This window comes from Nuphar pumila, chromosome 6 (assembly GCF_984573655.1).
Source record: "Nuphar pumila chromosome 6, dmNupPumi1.hap1.1, whole genome shotgun sequence".
Lineage (NCBI taxonomy): Eukaryota > Viridiplantae > Streptophyta > Magnoliopsida > Nymphaeales > Nymphaeaceae > Nuphar > Nuphar pumila.
Window position 1 is genome coordinate 92,530,987 of NC_143254.1, and position 16,676 is coordinate 92,547,662.

The window sequence follows — 16,676 nt, forward strand, 5'->3', positions numbered from 1 at the left end:
ATTTAAACTAGAGGATAGTAGCCCTAATAAAATAACGATTTTTCCTCTCTCTCTCTGCCTCGGTTCCTGAGTGCTCCATGAACTGTCGCAACAGCCTTAAAAAGCGTGCCTTTGGTGTCTTGGTGAAAGGTGTGGGGGGCTTCTCTTCCTTCAATATTTTGGAAGTTTTTTATGCCAAGTAAGATTTGAAGGACCCTTAGTGGTAAGTATTTTTTCTCCACTCTTCCTTCTCTAATGGGTGAAAAAGAGTCATTTTTCACTTGGTTTTAAATTAAATGACTCCAACTACCATGTTTGGGCCGGGAATATGGAGACTCACATTAAGGGGAAAGGTCTTTGGGGATACGTCAAAGGAACCATTCCCGAACCCGAACCTGAACCTAAGATCACCATTATTGAGAGGGGTGAAATCAAAGTTCTTGATGGTGAAGAGAGAGAAAAAGCCTTTTAAGCTATGTCACATGGGTGCGGGTGCGGGGGTGCGGCACTTTCAAAAACCTTGGGTGCGGGGGTGCGGAAAAATATATGTATATATATATATAGAAGGGGGTTCAAAATTGAAACTTCTAAATAAAATCATTTAAAACTTCAAAATATGGGTTTAATTTACACGTTAGACTTTAGGAGACCTTTCCTATTCTCAATGAAAGCTTTTAATTTCAAAGAATCTAAATAAAATCATTTAAAACTTCAAAATATGGGTTTAATTTACACGTTGGACTTTAGGAGACCTTTCCTATTCTCAATGAAAGCTTTTAATTTCCAAGATAGATTTTAGGAAACCATTTTCTATTATCAACACTTTCCAAAGTTGCCTTGTTGAGAAACTCGTTTTATGTTTTTGGTGGATGAGAGGATTTTTTATTACTATTAAATGAGAGAGAGAGTTTAATGAGAATTTATTCACTTGAAAATAATGTTGTTCAATGCATTTTAAATGAATTTAAAGCAAGGGTCTCTTTTTTTTATTTTCCAAAGCAATTTTTTTTAATCCAAAAAATGGACCAAAATGACCCTGGGTGCATTGACCGCACCCAGGGTTGGGTTGACTGCATCGGGTGCCGCACCCGCACGCGCACCTGCGTCGCGTCGACGCGGGTGTGGCACCTGTCTTGGCGAATCCCTATGACATAGTTTTGAAGAATACAACAAAAAGCATGAAGTATGGGAGACGAAGAACTACAAAATTCTTTCATGGTTCTTTTCTTCCGTTGAAATGAAAATAAATGTCAATATTTTGAAGTTCAAAAAAGCCTTTCAAGTATGAGAGTATCTTGAAAGAATTTCCTTCAAGAGATTTGTCTCATAAATACTATCTCCAAAAGAAGGCTTTAACCCTTCAACAAGGAGAAATGTCCGTTAGAGAATATTTTGCCGAGCTATCCACTATTTGGGATGAACTTGCTTTCCAAGAACCTGAATGGAGTGGAGAGGCTATTGAATTGAGGGCCAAACAATTATAAGAGGATCATTTTTTCAACTTTTTAAATGGGCTTAGACCCGAGTTCTAACAAACTAGATCCTCCCTCTTGTCATCTTTCTTTTCTCCTCCGTTGGAAGATGTGCTTATCAAACTAAGTGGAGAAGAAACTAGATTGGGGATGAATAAAACCAATCTAAGTGTGTTGGTCGTTCCCTCTAATGATGAGGGTGCTTATGCCGTCTCAAGACCGGGGAATAATGTTAAAACTTATAAACCCCCTCATTTCAACAAAAATCAAGAAGGAAGAGAAAATGGTGGGCATTATGGAAGAAGAGATTATAGTAAAATCATATGCTACTTTTGCAAAGAACCAGGACACATTAAACCGGTATGCCTTAAATGGAAAAAGATGGTGGCTATGTCTACAACTTTTCAACCAACCAAGGAGGAAGGACCATCAACTTCCAACAATGCTACTTTGTCTCTAAATCAAATCATGGAAGTTCTTCAACCTCTCCTCAAGGGATCCGTTTTCGGAGTCGCCATGACCACCTTCTCTTCTCTCGGTAAGACTCTTTGGCTCTTAGACTCGGGTGCATCCTTTCATATGACTCCAAATGTTTTTGCACTTTTTAAATACTCAAAAAATTTGTCACCCTCTTTTGTATCTACTGCGGATGGGGCTTCTCTTGAACTAAAAGGAATTGGTGATTTTGAAAGACAAGGTTTTTTTATTCCTAAATTTGATTTATCTCAAAACTAAATTTAAATTTGCTTTCCGTCTCTCAACTATCGGATCATGGGTGTGATATTAAATTCTCATCAAATAAATATTGGATACAGGATCACCGGTCCGGGAAGTTGATTGGGGAAGGCTCTAGGAAGGGAGATCTTTATCTTATGGAATTTCTTCAAATTTCAAAACCCTCTTTTTGTAATGTTGCCCAACATAAAGATATAAAAGTTTGGCACAAATGCCTTGGGCATCCAAATATTGTCAAGCTTTCTTATTTACATTTTGCTAAAACTTTATGTAAAGACAACTTCAATTGTGATGATTGTATTCTTGGTAAAATGAGAAGCTTACCTTTTGGATAAAGAACCATGTTTTCAACTAAGCCTTTTGAAATTGTGCATTCGGATGTTTGGGGACTGGCACCCGTAGTGTCTAAGGGAGGGTTTTCGTATTATGTTATTTATGTTGATGATTTCTCAAGATATAGTTGGATATACTTTCTCAAACATAAACATGAGGTCTTCTCTACTTTTAAGGTCTTTCATATGATACAAAATCAATTCAATAGTAAATTATAAATTCTTAGAACCGATTCCGGGGGAGAATATCTCTCAAATGATTTCAAAAGTTATATTGAAAATAATGGGATTGTTCATCAAAGGTCTTGCCCCAAAACACCTCAACAAAATAGGTTAGCTGAACGAAAATATAGACATATAATAGAAACTACAAGGACTTTGCTTATTTCTCAAAAAATTCCAAAAAGATTTTGGGCCGAAACGGCTCTTGCATCAGTTTACCTCATAAACCACCTTCCATCCAAAAATTTGAATCAAATATCTCCATATGAAACCTTGTATAAAAAAGAGCTCGATTATAATAGGTTAAGAATTTTTTGCTGTAAATATTTTGTCTTCGCCGACAAGAATGATAAACTATCTCCTAAAGCTATTCTTTGTGCGTTTTTAGGATATTCGGAAACACAAAAAGGTTTTAGGTGTTATGATATTAAAAATGATAAGCTATATGTTTCAAGAAACATAACCTTTTTAGAAAACATGAGTGGTTTTGAAGAACACAAAACTCATGAAGATAATGCCAATTACTCTTTCTTGTTTGAACTATTATCTAGAAATGAGGACTTTTTTAGCAATGATGAATTGAATGAGAATGAGGATATAAGTGAAAGTATTCTCCAACCCATCCAACATGAAGAAAAAATGATTGTTGAACCAATTACCTATACACATAGAGATAAAAGTACTTTTAAAAGTGCGATAGAGAAATATAGTGACCTTAGTAAACCTTCCAACCATTCTTGAAGAATTGAAAGATCTAGGAAAATTCCTTCTAGATTTATATCCTATGAGTCTTTTTCTCCAAAACATAAGGCATGTCGTAGTGCCATTCACTCGTATCAAGAACCTAAAATTTTTGAAGAAGCTAAGGAAATGATAGAGTGGAGGGATGCCATGGACAACGAACTTAGAGCCCTCAACAAAGCCAAAACTTGGGTCTTTCAATATCTTCCAAAAGGAAAGAAAACAATAGGATGTAGATGGGTTTTTAAAGTCAAAACCAAGAGTGATGGCACTCTTGAAAGATATAAAGTCCGCCTTGTCGCAAAAGGATATAGTCAAGAATACGACATTGATTACGAAGAAACCTTTGCCCCTGTTGCACGGATGATCACTATAAGATGTTTGATCACCATTGCATATATTAAAAAATAGAACATTTACCAAATGGATGTTAAAAATGCTTTTTTAATTGGGGACCTTAATGAAGAAGTTTACATGAATGCTCCTCCTGGCATGGTCGTGCCAAAGGGAAAAGTTCTTCGCTTGCAAAAAGCGCTCTATGGTTTAAAACAAGCTCCTAATGCTTGATATGATCGATTTAATGAAGTAATGGTTCAAGATGGTTTTACATCATGTTACACTGACACTGCTCTGTTTGTCAAAAAGTCTGATGCAGGTATTATGATTTTACTGTTGTATGTTGACGATATGTTGATAACAGGTAGTGACATAAAGGGCATCAAAAGTATTAAAAACACTTTAAAAGAAATGTTTGAAATGTCAGACTTGGGATATCTAATATACTTTCTTGGTATCGAGGTAGCCTACTCTCATAGAGGCTATTTTTTGTCTCAAACTAAACTTGCATGTGAGATTCTTGACAGATCAGGTATTACTGATGATAAAATCTGTGAGACCCCTGAAATGGTGGGATAAAAAATGAAGGTCGATGATGAGACACTTTTGGAGGATCCCACTCCCTACCGACAACTAGTGGGGTCCCTAATGTACCTTAGCATCACAAGGCCAAACATCTCACATGTCGTGCACACTGCAAGTCAATTCTAGCATGTCCTTACATCCGTCCATATGGGCGTCGTTCTATGCATTGTCAGATATATAAGAAAAACTTTAAACAAGGGAGTTTTTCTTTCCTCATCTTCTGAGTTAAATTTAATTGCATTGGGCAGGTGACCCAAATAATCGTCACTCCACTACAAGTTTCTGCATTTTTTTAGGTGAATCCCTGATCTCATGAAGATGCAAGAAACAACAAAAGGTGTCTCTATTGTCCACAAAAGCAGAATATCGATCCATGACCTCAACAACCATGAAAATTGTGTGGATTCATCAACTACTACAAGACATAGGGATTCAAGTCCAAGGACCCACAAAGTTATGTTGTGATAATAAGTGTAATCTACATTGCTAAAAATCACACGTTTCATGAACGCACAAAGCATATTGAGATGGACTGTCACTACGTTAGAGAAGCATATTTGCAAAAAGTTATAGATCTTCCTTACGTCACCTCAGAATATCAGTTGGCATCTTCTTCACCAAAGCGCTTTGCTCACCAAGATTCAACTTTCTTCTCGGCAAACTCTCGGTCATTGCGCCCTAAGTTTGAGGGAGGGTGTTAAATTGTATCTCGTTTTATTGTACACACATATATATATATATGTATATGTATCTATCGTTATATATATATATATATATATATATATATATATATATATATATATATATATATTATTTTCACTTCATGTAAACCCCTAGGGGTATTTTTGTCTTTTTCTCTTTTTATGCATATCCACATTAGTGTATATGTTTGTAATTTTCTTTTTTTCTTTTTTCTTTCCTTTTCTTTTTTCCTTTTCTTTTTCTTTTTCTTTCTTCCTTTTTCTTTGTTGACTAAGTCAACTTGGAGGGGGTCCAAACTAGACGTTGGACCCCTCCAACGGTTAGATTTCTAACCGTTGGAGGGGCTCCAACGTCTAGTGGGAGCCCCTCCAAGGTTCTCTCTTCTTATAAATAAGGGTGAACCCCCTTCTTAAATGTCATTCAATGCTTGGAGCATTGTTCTCCATTGTTCAATAAAATTCTTTATATTTTTGCATTTGTGTTCTCTTTTTGTACCTTGGGTACATCTTGTTCTAAGTGTTCTTGTGCCTTTGTGCACATTTCCCTTTGTGGTGGTTGTGCTTTTTATGCACATTATCTCTTTTGAGATATTTTCACACGCTCGTACACCTTGCTGCTCTAACATTCCCAAGCTTTGTTAGCATGCTAAAATTTTGCGAGATTAGAGCATTTTGTAATATCAATGTTATTGATTAACCAAGACATGATCTTGGAGTGCCTCATTCTCCATTCTTTTCACTTTTTTCATAAGTAGCTAGAGCCTTAGTCTTCTCCCCATCAGCAAGAGGCACCTTTTTCCATTCTCTACCTCTGTGAGGACTAGTTTAGGCTTCGGATCAGAACCATCAATTAATCTCCACAATCCTTTTTCCCATACGTGGTGCTTCATTATTGAAGACCACATTACGAAATTAGTATCATTGAGTTTCATGGGTACGATGGTGACTTTCTCATTGTCATCATCTATCCTTACAAAGTTGAGAGAAAAAGAAGAAAAAAATAATAGTAAGTGAAAAAGGAGAGAGTAGTAGTATGAGCACCACCACCACGAACACACGAGCACTTGAATCACCAAGAAATTCTTTCTTTCTCTTATGGGCATGAAAAACGAGGTAATATGCAATCCTCAAGAGTCAAGTGCTTATACCATGTAAAGAAAACAGAAGCCACCAACATGATCCACTACAATGCTAAAGTGAACACAAAAAGCCTCAAATGGGCTCACTCACAAAACACACCAAAAAGCCACAAATGGGCTTTCTCACAAAACCCACACAAGGGGCAAGGCGAGAAGTAAAATAAATAATATTTTATTGATAACCTTCATGGAAGAAGCATTACACTTGAGAGGGGTTTCAACCCCTATGTATACACAAACATGAGAGGGTCCAAGAGAGTCGTTGGGAGGGTCCAATGGCTCTGTTGACTAGTCAACAAGTGTTGACTAGTTCAATAAAGACAAAAAAAAATGAAAACTAACCTAACTATTCTAACCTAGTCACAAGAAAAATATATTTATATAAATAAATATACACAATAATATATATATATATATATATGTAAATATATATTTACAATTTTTAACACTTATTTCATAAGTAAATATATTTTCTTCTCTTTGCTTTCTTGTGGAAAACTTTAATCTTGAAAAAGAAATAAAGAAACTTACTAAAAGATTTCTTTGCACCATGTTTCCTTGGAAGTATCTAAGCATGTATATTGCAATCATGCTTTTGTGAAGCACCCTTTCTCGTGGATAATGTCCACATGGAAACTTTGATAATGTTGGTGAGAAATGCCGTATTAGATGCAAATAGATTTTTTAAAACTACAGTGGTTTAAGAGAATATTGGTTGCTAGGTGGTAGAACTAAAAGAAAAGTAACATGGATTGGTATGAGACATTTTCTCATGTTATCAAACTCAAAGAAGAGAGGCTCAAGAGAAAAAGAGGCAATAATAGGGAAGAAGATAGAAAACTTCTTTAGCTCAAAAGAATGGGGAAATACAACATATAGGAGACGTCCCCCTTTGCTACACAAGATGACAAAAATAGTTGACTAAAGCTCCCAATGTTATGTTACAAAAATTTCCCTCAATAATAAACATATATACACAAAAATGAGGGTAGTACATATAGATGTAATATGACATTCCTTAACACTCTCCCTCAAACTTGAGATGATAAGAACACAATCATTCCAACTTTGAAGAGGAATGGCCAGAATGCTTTCAAGGGTAAGCTCTTGATGAGAGAATCTACTAACTGCCTAGCAAACCCAATGTATGACAATGATATGATTCCTTCCAAGTAGGCTCTAGCAGTGAAGTGACAATCTATCTCATTGTACTTAGTTCTCTCGTAAAAGTCTGGATTTTTGTTATATAAATAACACTATGATTGTCACAATACAAGGTAGCCTTTTCAATAGCAACTCCTATATCTTGTAACAACCATCTTAACCAACTAATCTCAACTGTGACTTGGATCATAGCACATTCTTGTGGTCAGAGCAAATCTCTTCTGCTTTTTGCTCTTCCACGATATCAAGGAGTCTCCCAGAAATATGCAAAATCCAGTGGTAGAATGTCGATCTTGAGATACCCTCCCAAAGTCAAAGTCACAATATGCCATCAACTCTAATGCAGATGAAGTAGAAAAGAATAGTGCATAATGCATTATGCTCTTAATATATCTAATAATTCTCAGTACAACAACCAAGTGAGATGATCTAGGGGAACTCATGATTTGAACCGCTACATGCACAACAAAATTAATATCTAGCTTAGAGATGGTCAAGTATATCATACTCATGTTGAGTCAACAAATGACCTCTCTAAGAGTATGCAACCTTTAGTCCCAAAAAATATTTTAGCTTGCCCAAGTTTTTCATTTCAAAGCTTTTTGTCAACGAAGATTTCACATTCTCAATCATGACTTTTCCATCTACATACAACAAAAGTATACATTGCCCATGAGTAGACGAAGCCACAAATAGTGTTGGATCATGAAAGCTTTGTTTGAAGCCCAATTACATAATTGCAACACTGAATTTGTCAAACCAAGGTCTTGGATCTTGTTTCAAACCATACAAAGCTCTCTTCAATATTCACTCTTCCCTCCTTATCAAACACTCTTTGGGGTAACTCCATATATATTTCCTCTTCCACATCACCATTGAGAAAGGCATTTTTAAGTTTTAACATTTAGCTGCCACAAGTCTCAACTTCTAATAGCTGCAACTGCAAACAAGGTCCTGATATTAGTCATACGAGCAACATGGACAAAAGTCTCAACAAAATGTATCCCATATTGCTAACTATCACCCTTCGCCATAAGTCGAGCTTTATATATTTCTTTTGAACCATCAACTATAGTCTTAATCTTATACACCAATTTGCATCTAACCACATTTTTTCCATCTGGCAGTTTGACTTGCTCTCAGTTCTACTACTCAGGCTCTAAAACAACTTCAACATAAGATTATGGTTCATAATAGGATTGATAGGATTGAATTATGGTTAAGAAGACTTGATAAGTAGCAGAAAAGGAATCATAAGAAACAAAATGAGTGGGATGAATTGTCGCCTTGCTTGCAATTGTGGATTTGATTTCTTAGATCGCATTTGTGAGCACATCTTTTTGGGTATAAGTTTGTCTAACAAACTCCCAAGCTTTGTCCGCCCTCTCAAATTCAAGATTGTTGGAGCATGGTTCTTCATGCATGCTCTCCATAAAAAGGGAAACGACCTTGGCATGGCTTCTCATTCTTTATAGGTTTTTTTTGTATTCCAACAATGCCTTTTCTCTCTCAACTCCTTTGAGAGTTTCCTCTTTAGATTCTCCATCTTCTCTTATGGTAGTTTTTGTAAGAATAGGTTGAGGTTCCGGGAGGGAACCATCAACGTATTGTCACAATTCCTTACCCATTAAGTTTATTTTTATAGCTGTGACCCACATATTATAGTTGCTACCATCAAATTTGATGGGAACAACAATGACAACCTCTTTGTCGGCCATCCTGGAGAAAAAGCGAAAGAATAGTGGAAGAAAGAAGTTGATGAAGGCTCCACCAAGATGCTTTCACACAAGCGCATGATCCTTCCACATGATCAAGGTCTTGAATCCTCAAGTTCTAAGATCCAAGGGCTTAGATATCATGTAATGAAATGAAAAAGTGCACAAAAGGATGCCTCTTATGGGCTTACAAACATGCAATAGTGTGCACAAGCAAAGGACCACTTATGGGTCAATACAAGAATCAAATCCACAAAGCCACTAATGGGCAAGAACAACACATAAAAATAAAAAATATATTTCACATAAAAATGCTTGAGACAAGCACAATACAAGAAGGGGAGTAATCCCCTTTATATTGACAAGAGGAGACACAAAGTTGGGAGCGTCGCAATGGCTCTTAGGGCTATTGACTAAATTGCCTTTAGCTGAAAATAAAATGACAAACAGAAAAATAAAAAGACTAAGGTGCCCCTAATGGGTACAACCTACAACATAAAAGTGACATGACAAAAATGCCCCTAATGAGTTTACCTATTACAATAATATAGAATATATATATATATATATATATATATATATATATATATATATACCACTGTCACCGATATTTTTAAAATATTGCAATATTATCGGCTATTTCAAGGTAGCCGATAATATCGTGATATTTTTTGAGAAAATTTCTTTTTTTTAAGATTGCATTTCCTATGTTTTTGTTTCTTTTATATTTTAAAACCTTTAAAACATATTTCTTTATATTTTTGGAAGAAAATAATGCAAAACTTATTATTTTCTTAGCTTTTTTGTTGTTATTTATATTTTTTTCAAAATTTTAAACTCCCGAGATATTCCTGAAATTTATCAACTTTTGAAAATCTCTGAGAAATACCCTCACCGGGAAATTACCTTTAATGATACAGGTGACTGATATATACATACATACATATTATATAGGTGTATATACACCTATACATACATACAAATGGGGGGCTCTGCTTGGTTGGTAGGAGCGTCAGTGCACGTCTCCCTGTGATGGGACGTTGCAGGTTCAAAACTCCAGTGGTACGGTGAATAATAACTGGTGGGGATCTGCCTAACCCCAGCTTATATATATATATATATATATATATATATATATATACAACTTTAATAATGGATGCAGGAATTGGTTAAGTGCATTCTGCTCTTCCCTTATAATTTTTCCTTGCAGCTACACCTTGAGGGTGCTAATGGAGGTTATAATGTGCTGCACCATTGTTTTGTTGTAGTCTACTATTCATGTATTTGACTAGGCCTATCTGACTATTCTGACCCAATAGGACTGGGTCAGACATAATGAGACATGTTTGATTAGATATTCAGGTCAGAGTCCTCAGACCCTCAGGGTTCGAGTAGTATATGGATCCGAGGAATGGTTTATGAAATTTCATACCAGACCTGGGTCTGGCTGTTTTGAATAAGGTTCTCCATTTTTCGCTGTAAATTTTTAAAGAAAAAATAAAGTTTCACCTGTTCTGTCTTGTGCTATCTATATCTGATTTGGCTTTGGTTCTGCCTATGCTAGGTCCAGTCAGACCCAGATCAGGCGCAGAACCAGCAACCCAAAGTTGGACCTGTGTCTGTACCCACCTGGGTCTGGTGGCCTGACCTGTTGACAGCCCTACTCTTGATCTTCCCATAGCGTTGGTTAATCCCTTTCTGTCCTCTATGTTGAATACCTTGTTACTGCCTCTTCCATTCGCTTTTTTGAGGGATGACTTGCTGACTCTCACTAAAGTACAGATCTAGAGAAGGCAACCCTCTTTTAGTATTTTCTTCTTCCTTTTACTCTTTTGAGGAATGGCTTGCCATCTCACTAAAATACATATCTACAGGACGCAACCCACTTTTAGTAGTTTCCTCTCCTTTCACTCTTTTGAAGAATGGCTTGCCAACTCACTAATGTACAGAACCACAGATGGCATCCCACTTTTAGTATTTTTCTCCTCAAGTTTCGTCTGCAACATCTCAAGTTTGAAGCAAGTGCATAGACTAGCACGTTTCATTTGTGTAGTTTTCTATAACGCATTTCTCACTGCTGTTCCTTGTCAAATCTTCTACATTTTAAAATATCTGTTTCTAATATGATTTAAAGAATATCAGTCAAAATTGGCTAGATTTTCTTTTTCCAGTGTAGTATATTATGTGGTTATCGAACAAAAGTAAATAATTCAAGGAGAGAAGACCCAGTGATTAAGATGTGGATGCTACCAATATTATTTAAGAACCCACTTCGATTGACAAAATCCATAAATTACATTATGGTTGACTTCTAAAAGAAGCTTCAATATAGAAAAGAATATTTTTGCCAATAATTGTGTAATCACCATCAACAGTCAACAATAACATCTCAAACCCATGGTAATATGCCTCAATCAATTGAGATTGATCTAATAACTGGGTTTGCGACATCAGTTTTGACTGCAGGAATCCTGCACTCTATCTTTCAGTGCCAACTGCTGTAAATATTCCATTATTTCCATACTACTAAGTACTATCTTGTAAGGTCCACAGTTTACAATGCTTTATTCACTTAGTGCCTTTTCTGTGCAGGAACTTATGGATTCTGTACTCTGGGATGAAGTTTCTGACCTTTGGGATGCACCAGTACAGCCAGATTTGGGATCTGAATGGAAAACTTGCAAGCAAGAAGTTATGAAATGGTTTTCTACATCTCATCCTACGGTCAGTATTATTGATGGAGATCAGAAGAACAGCATTGACAGAGTGGGATCAGGTCTTCCGGTCAGTAGGAAAAGACAGAAGCTTGAAGTGCGTCGTGGAGAACTGCGTGACTCTCCAATATCATACAGTCATAAGCCTCAATCACAGGCTGTCAAGGGAGAAACTTATACTGGACTGACCAATGACAGTGGCTGTGTGAAGGATTCATTGATTGCTCAGAAGATCAAAGTGGAAACATTTGGGAAGGAAAGCATACCGACAGAGTTCTTTGCAAATGAAGTGGACCAATCAGGTGGGCTTGTTGTTAAAGATGTCCAAGAGATCTGTCCTCTGACTGTAAAAAATGCAACTACATCCATCAGTGGAGGTACTTCCAATAATCTACAAATGGTTCTCTGCACCGTATCTTCTTCTGGGAAAAAAGACCGGCAATGTGTAGCCTTTGTTGAATCTAAAGGAAGACAATGTGGTAGGTGGGCAAATGTTGGGGACATCTATTGTGCCAAGCATCTTAATTTTCTTTCTCCTGGCAATGTTTCTAAGCCAAAACAGTATATATCCCCTTCAAATTTATCACTCTGTGGAGGCACCACCACCAATGGGAAAAGATGCAAGCACCGATCTCGAGATGGATCTGGTTATTGCTTAAAACATAAACTCCATGATAACCATGAAATTCTTCAGATTGCTGGGCCTTCAGGCTCATCTGTGAATAAACTTAGAAGAAAACATCGGAGGAAGCATAAGAATGTTGGCTTGGAAACTGCTATTGGTAGGGAAATTGTCTTGGTAGGAGTAGATCATATCCCTTTGCAAGAAAATTCAACATCAGTCATTGGGAGCCGAAATCTTTACCAGAATATTTTCATGGTAGAGAACTCTGATCATTTAGCTAGTTCATCCACTTCTGTGAAAGGTTATGGCCATGATATTCGGCGCTGCAATGGATGGTGTCGAAAAAATGATGATCAGTGTTTACGCAAGCCAAAGCAGAACTCTTCCTTCTGTGAGAAGCACACACCAAGCTGGCTTAAATGTGAGGATCAGTTTATATCCTCCCAGATCTTCAATGATCTTGTCAACAGAACCAGTTCAGGGAAACAGAAAGCACATCTGTATAGAGCTTCTGAACTTCTCTACGAGTTTATGAAAGGTAGCCTTTCCGAGGGTATTGAACAAGATACTGCTAGAGAGGGATTCATGGAAAAGATTTTATCTGAAGTCTCTGGTGATCGTAGTGTATCAGAGAACTTACTGAAGTTGGTTTCCGGTGAACGAGAAAAAATCAGAAGTATTTGGGGCTTTGATGAGAATAAGGAAACAAACTGCACACCACATTTTTCCTCGGTTCGGGAGCAACCTCTTGTGCCCGTATCACATGAACATAACAGCGATTCATTGGTTGAACAGATGAAGCGATGCAAGTTTTGTACAGAGGCTTTCTCTGATGATCAATCACTTGGTCTACACTGGATAAAAAGCCACAAGAAAGAAGCTCAGTGGCTGTTTAGAGGATATGCATGTGGCATCTGTAAGGTCTCATTTACTAACAGAAAAGTTCTTGTTGGACATCTGGAAGAGAGACATGCTGGAGAACTTGTTGAACAGAGTATACTGTTTCTTTGTATGACTTGTAATAATCATTTCATCAGTTTTGAACAATTATGGCTCCATGTAATTGCGGTGCACTCAGCTGATCTAAGTACACCAGATATCCAGCAGAATAAAAAATCCTTCAATTCAAGTGCACGAGGCAATTTTGATGGACATTCAAAGATGGGATTTAGTCGTAAACTGTACTCAAAGAAATTTAAGAAAGCCTCAGAGATGCATTCTAATAGTGAGTGTGATGGTGCTCGGAAATTCTTTTGTCGATTTTGTGGAATGAAGTTTGACCTGCTGCCGGATCTTGGCAGGCATCATCAAGCTGCACACATGAGCCCCAATTCCACCCCCTTGTCTCCTAAGAAAGCTAACCATGTCGCTGCTTCCAAGGACAGCCTTGAGCAGCATTCACAACACAGTCTGAAGAACAAACTTGAAATTAACATACAAAAATCATCTTTGTTTGGTGTAAAGGAGCTTATGGACAGGTCAGATTTTCAGAGATCTATAATAGGACCACAAGCTCAAACTAATGGGCGACGTGATGATAAGTCCATAGAATTGTATTGTTCAGATGTAGCAAATACCTTGTTTTCTGTAATTCACAGAACAAAACCTCGACCAAGTAGTCTTGAGATATTAGCCATTGCACGGACTACATGCTGCAAAGCAAACCTTCATGCCACACTGGAAGCGAAATATGGCTCTCTGCCAGAAAGGCTGTATCTGAAGGCAGCCAAGCTTTGCAGTGAGTTGAACATCCAAGTTGAATGGCACCAAGATGGTTATATCTGCCCAAAAGGTTGCAAACCCCTTGCAGACCATTCAGTTTATCTGGTGCCTCTCCCAGATAATTTCATTCAGTCACTACCACTACCGTCAGATTCACAGATTCTTCTAACAGATGCTAATGATACAACATGGGAGATGGATGAAAGTCATTGCATACTTAGAGTTGTGTCCAAACCAAAACCACCTCTTAAATCCATTGTTTTATGTGAAGACTTGAGTTTTGGGAAAGAGGCAGTTCCAGTGCCTTGTGTAGTTGATGAGTGCTTGATGGATTCCCTCCACATGTATACTGATGGTGGTGGCGGTCCTAACCCTTCCATGCCTTGGAAGGATTTTACTTATATTACCACAAGATTATTGGATCCATCCCTTGGTCTCGATACAAAGGTAAATTGTAGTGCTGTATTCTTGGTTATCATTTCTTTTGTTAATCTAGTTTTTGAATTGCCCATTTAAGCATATATGTGAACTAGATGTGAAGCAACTAGTTTGAATGAAAACATAGTCTGTTTATGACATGCAGAGTTCTCAATTGGGATGCACTTGCCCTCGTGCAACATGCTGCCCTGATATGTGTGATCATGTCTATCTTTTCAACAATGACTATGAAAATGCTGTTGATATTCATGGGAAGTCAATGCGTGGTAGATTTCCTTATGATGGAAAAGGCCGGATAATTTTGGAGGTAAGAGGTACCTGTCGTGATTCATTTAGTTTATGGTTTTGTGGTTGGTTTTACTGATGAGCTTTTATAGGAAGGGTTCCTGGTCTATGAGTGCAATTCATTGTGTAGCTGTGATAAGTCTTGTCAGAACAGAGTTCTCCAGAAGGGCGTACAAGTAAAACTGGAGGTCTACAAAACACAGAACAAGGTGATTGAAGTTGCTTGCCAAAAATGTATTCATTTTATATGTTGCATGAGAACTTGCAGTAACTATGCTCTCAGTTTTACAGGGTTGGGCAGTCCGTGCTGGGGAGACAATCCCCCGTGGGACATTCGTGTGTGAGTACCTTGGTGAGGTTCTCGATGATCAAAATGCAAACAAAAGGGGAGAAAGGTGAGATTTTGCATATTAATATTATCTTCTATTTAAATTGAAAAGTATGCCTGCTGAGCTTTTGAAATTTTTAGGTATGATAGCGAAGGATGTAGTTATCTTTATGACATTGATGCCCATATTGAAGAAAATGGCTCGAGTGAAGGTGCAGTTCCTTATGTTATTGATGCAACGAAGTATGGTAATGTTGCTCGTTTTATCAATCATAGGTAACTGTTTGTCTTATCTCATATTGTGTAAAGTGTGGGTGTTATTTACCAGCAATCTGGTTTTTTGCCGACTGTTGGAGGACTGACAAAGGTTCTTGTTTTCCTTTCTTGCTAGTTGTTCTCCAAACCTTGTCAATTACCAAGTTCTAGTGGAAAGCATGGATTGCCAGCTTGCTCATATTGGACTATATGCCAGTAGAGATGTGAGTTTTAATGCTTTAAACACTATATGTGTGTGCATCTGCATGCAGTCACACACTCTGAAAGACATGGTTGATATTTAACAAACGTAACTTGATGAGCAGATAGCTGCAGGGGAAGAACTAGCTTATGACTACCGATACGGGTTGCTACCTGGAAGAGGATGCCCTTGCCACTGTGGTGCTGCTAACTGCCGTGGTCGTCTCTACTGAAGCATAGTTCTACCATGGTCATTTTTTAGGCATGATTTATGGTGATCCTCATGAACTTCACCAGACGCCCACTGCAGGCACCTATAGCTATGCATACCATGGAAATAGAAGTGTTTTCTTTCCACCTCTATGGTTTCGGCATTGCATTGCACAGAGGTTGCCAGAACAAATGAAGTGCAGATTATTCATGCGGATGTATGTTATCATACTGCCAGCTGAGGTAATGCTTTTTACATTTAAAGCTTCTATTCATAATTTAAGCCATATTTGGTATGAATTTTTCCCTTGGGCTGGTAAAAATTATGCTCATCTCTCACCTCATTTGTAACATTAACTCATGTACATTCCAAGTTCTTCAATATACAAGTTTCTCTTACATTGAAGAGCTGAACCTTCTTTAGAGTTGAGAATCTGGTCTTCTGTTTTCTCCCTTTTGTTACCCAGTGAGGAAAACTCGCATTCATATGTTCAAAATTGAACATCAGACCCTAAATTTCTCCATATTCCGTTTTAGAGGCACATTCCTCTAGATTACGGACCTAATGGTGATATGAAATATTAAGATCTATGAGTAGTGTTGTTGGCTTCTGTAAAAAGTGTCACTCAAGGCAGCAAAACATAATTTTACGAACCTTCTCCCTGACCAGGTTATGCACGTTGAAAACACCTGTTTCCAGTGCCATTTGTGGGATTGAGGCTGCTACTCTTTCCAAGCTTGCTACCATTGAAGGATGTCTGGCGTGCTCTCAAGCGC

At 37.5% G+C, this 16,676-nt stretch overlaps 1 protein-coding gene across 5 annotated transcripts in view; it reads left to right on the top strand.

Moving 5' to 3' along the window:
* LOC149835162 (histone-lysine N-methyltransferase SUVR5-like) overlaps positions 1-16,301 on the top strand; it is a 45,301-nt gene extending 29,000 nt beyond the window's left edge. For 4 of the 5 annotated variants that reach the window (XM_090011733.1, XM_090011732.1, XM_090011734.1 and 1 more), the window contains 7 exons: positions 11,714-14,629; positions 14,766-14,927; positions 14,998-15,114; positions 15,197-15,300; positions 15,375-15,509; positions 15,625-15,712; positions 15,815-16,301. In XM_090011733.1, coding sequence (XP_089867859.1) covers positions 11,714-14,629; positions 14,766-14,927; positions 14,998-15,114; positions 15,197-15,300; positions 15,375-15,509; positions 15,625-15,712; positions 15,815-15,922 — 3,630 coding nt within the window. In that variant the 3' untranslated portion in view covers positions 15,923-16,301. Of the gene's footprint in view, positions 1-11,713; positions 14,630-14,765; positions 14,928-14,997; positions 15,115-15,196; positions 15,301-15,374; positions 15,510-15,624; positions 15,713-15,814 lie in introns of those variants that run through there. The other variant, XM_090011736.1, reaches the window with a different exon arrangement.
* The last annotated feature ends 375 nt before the right edge of the window (positions 16,302-16,676 follow it).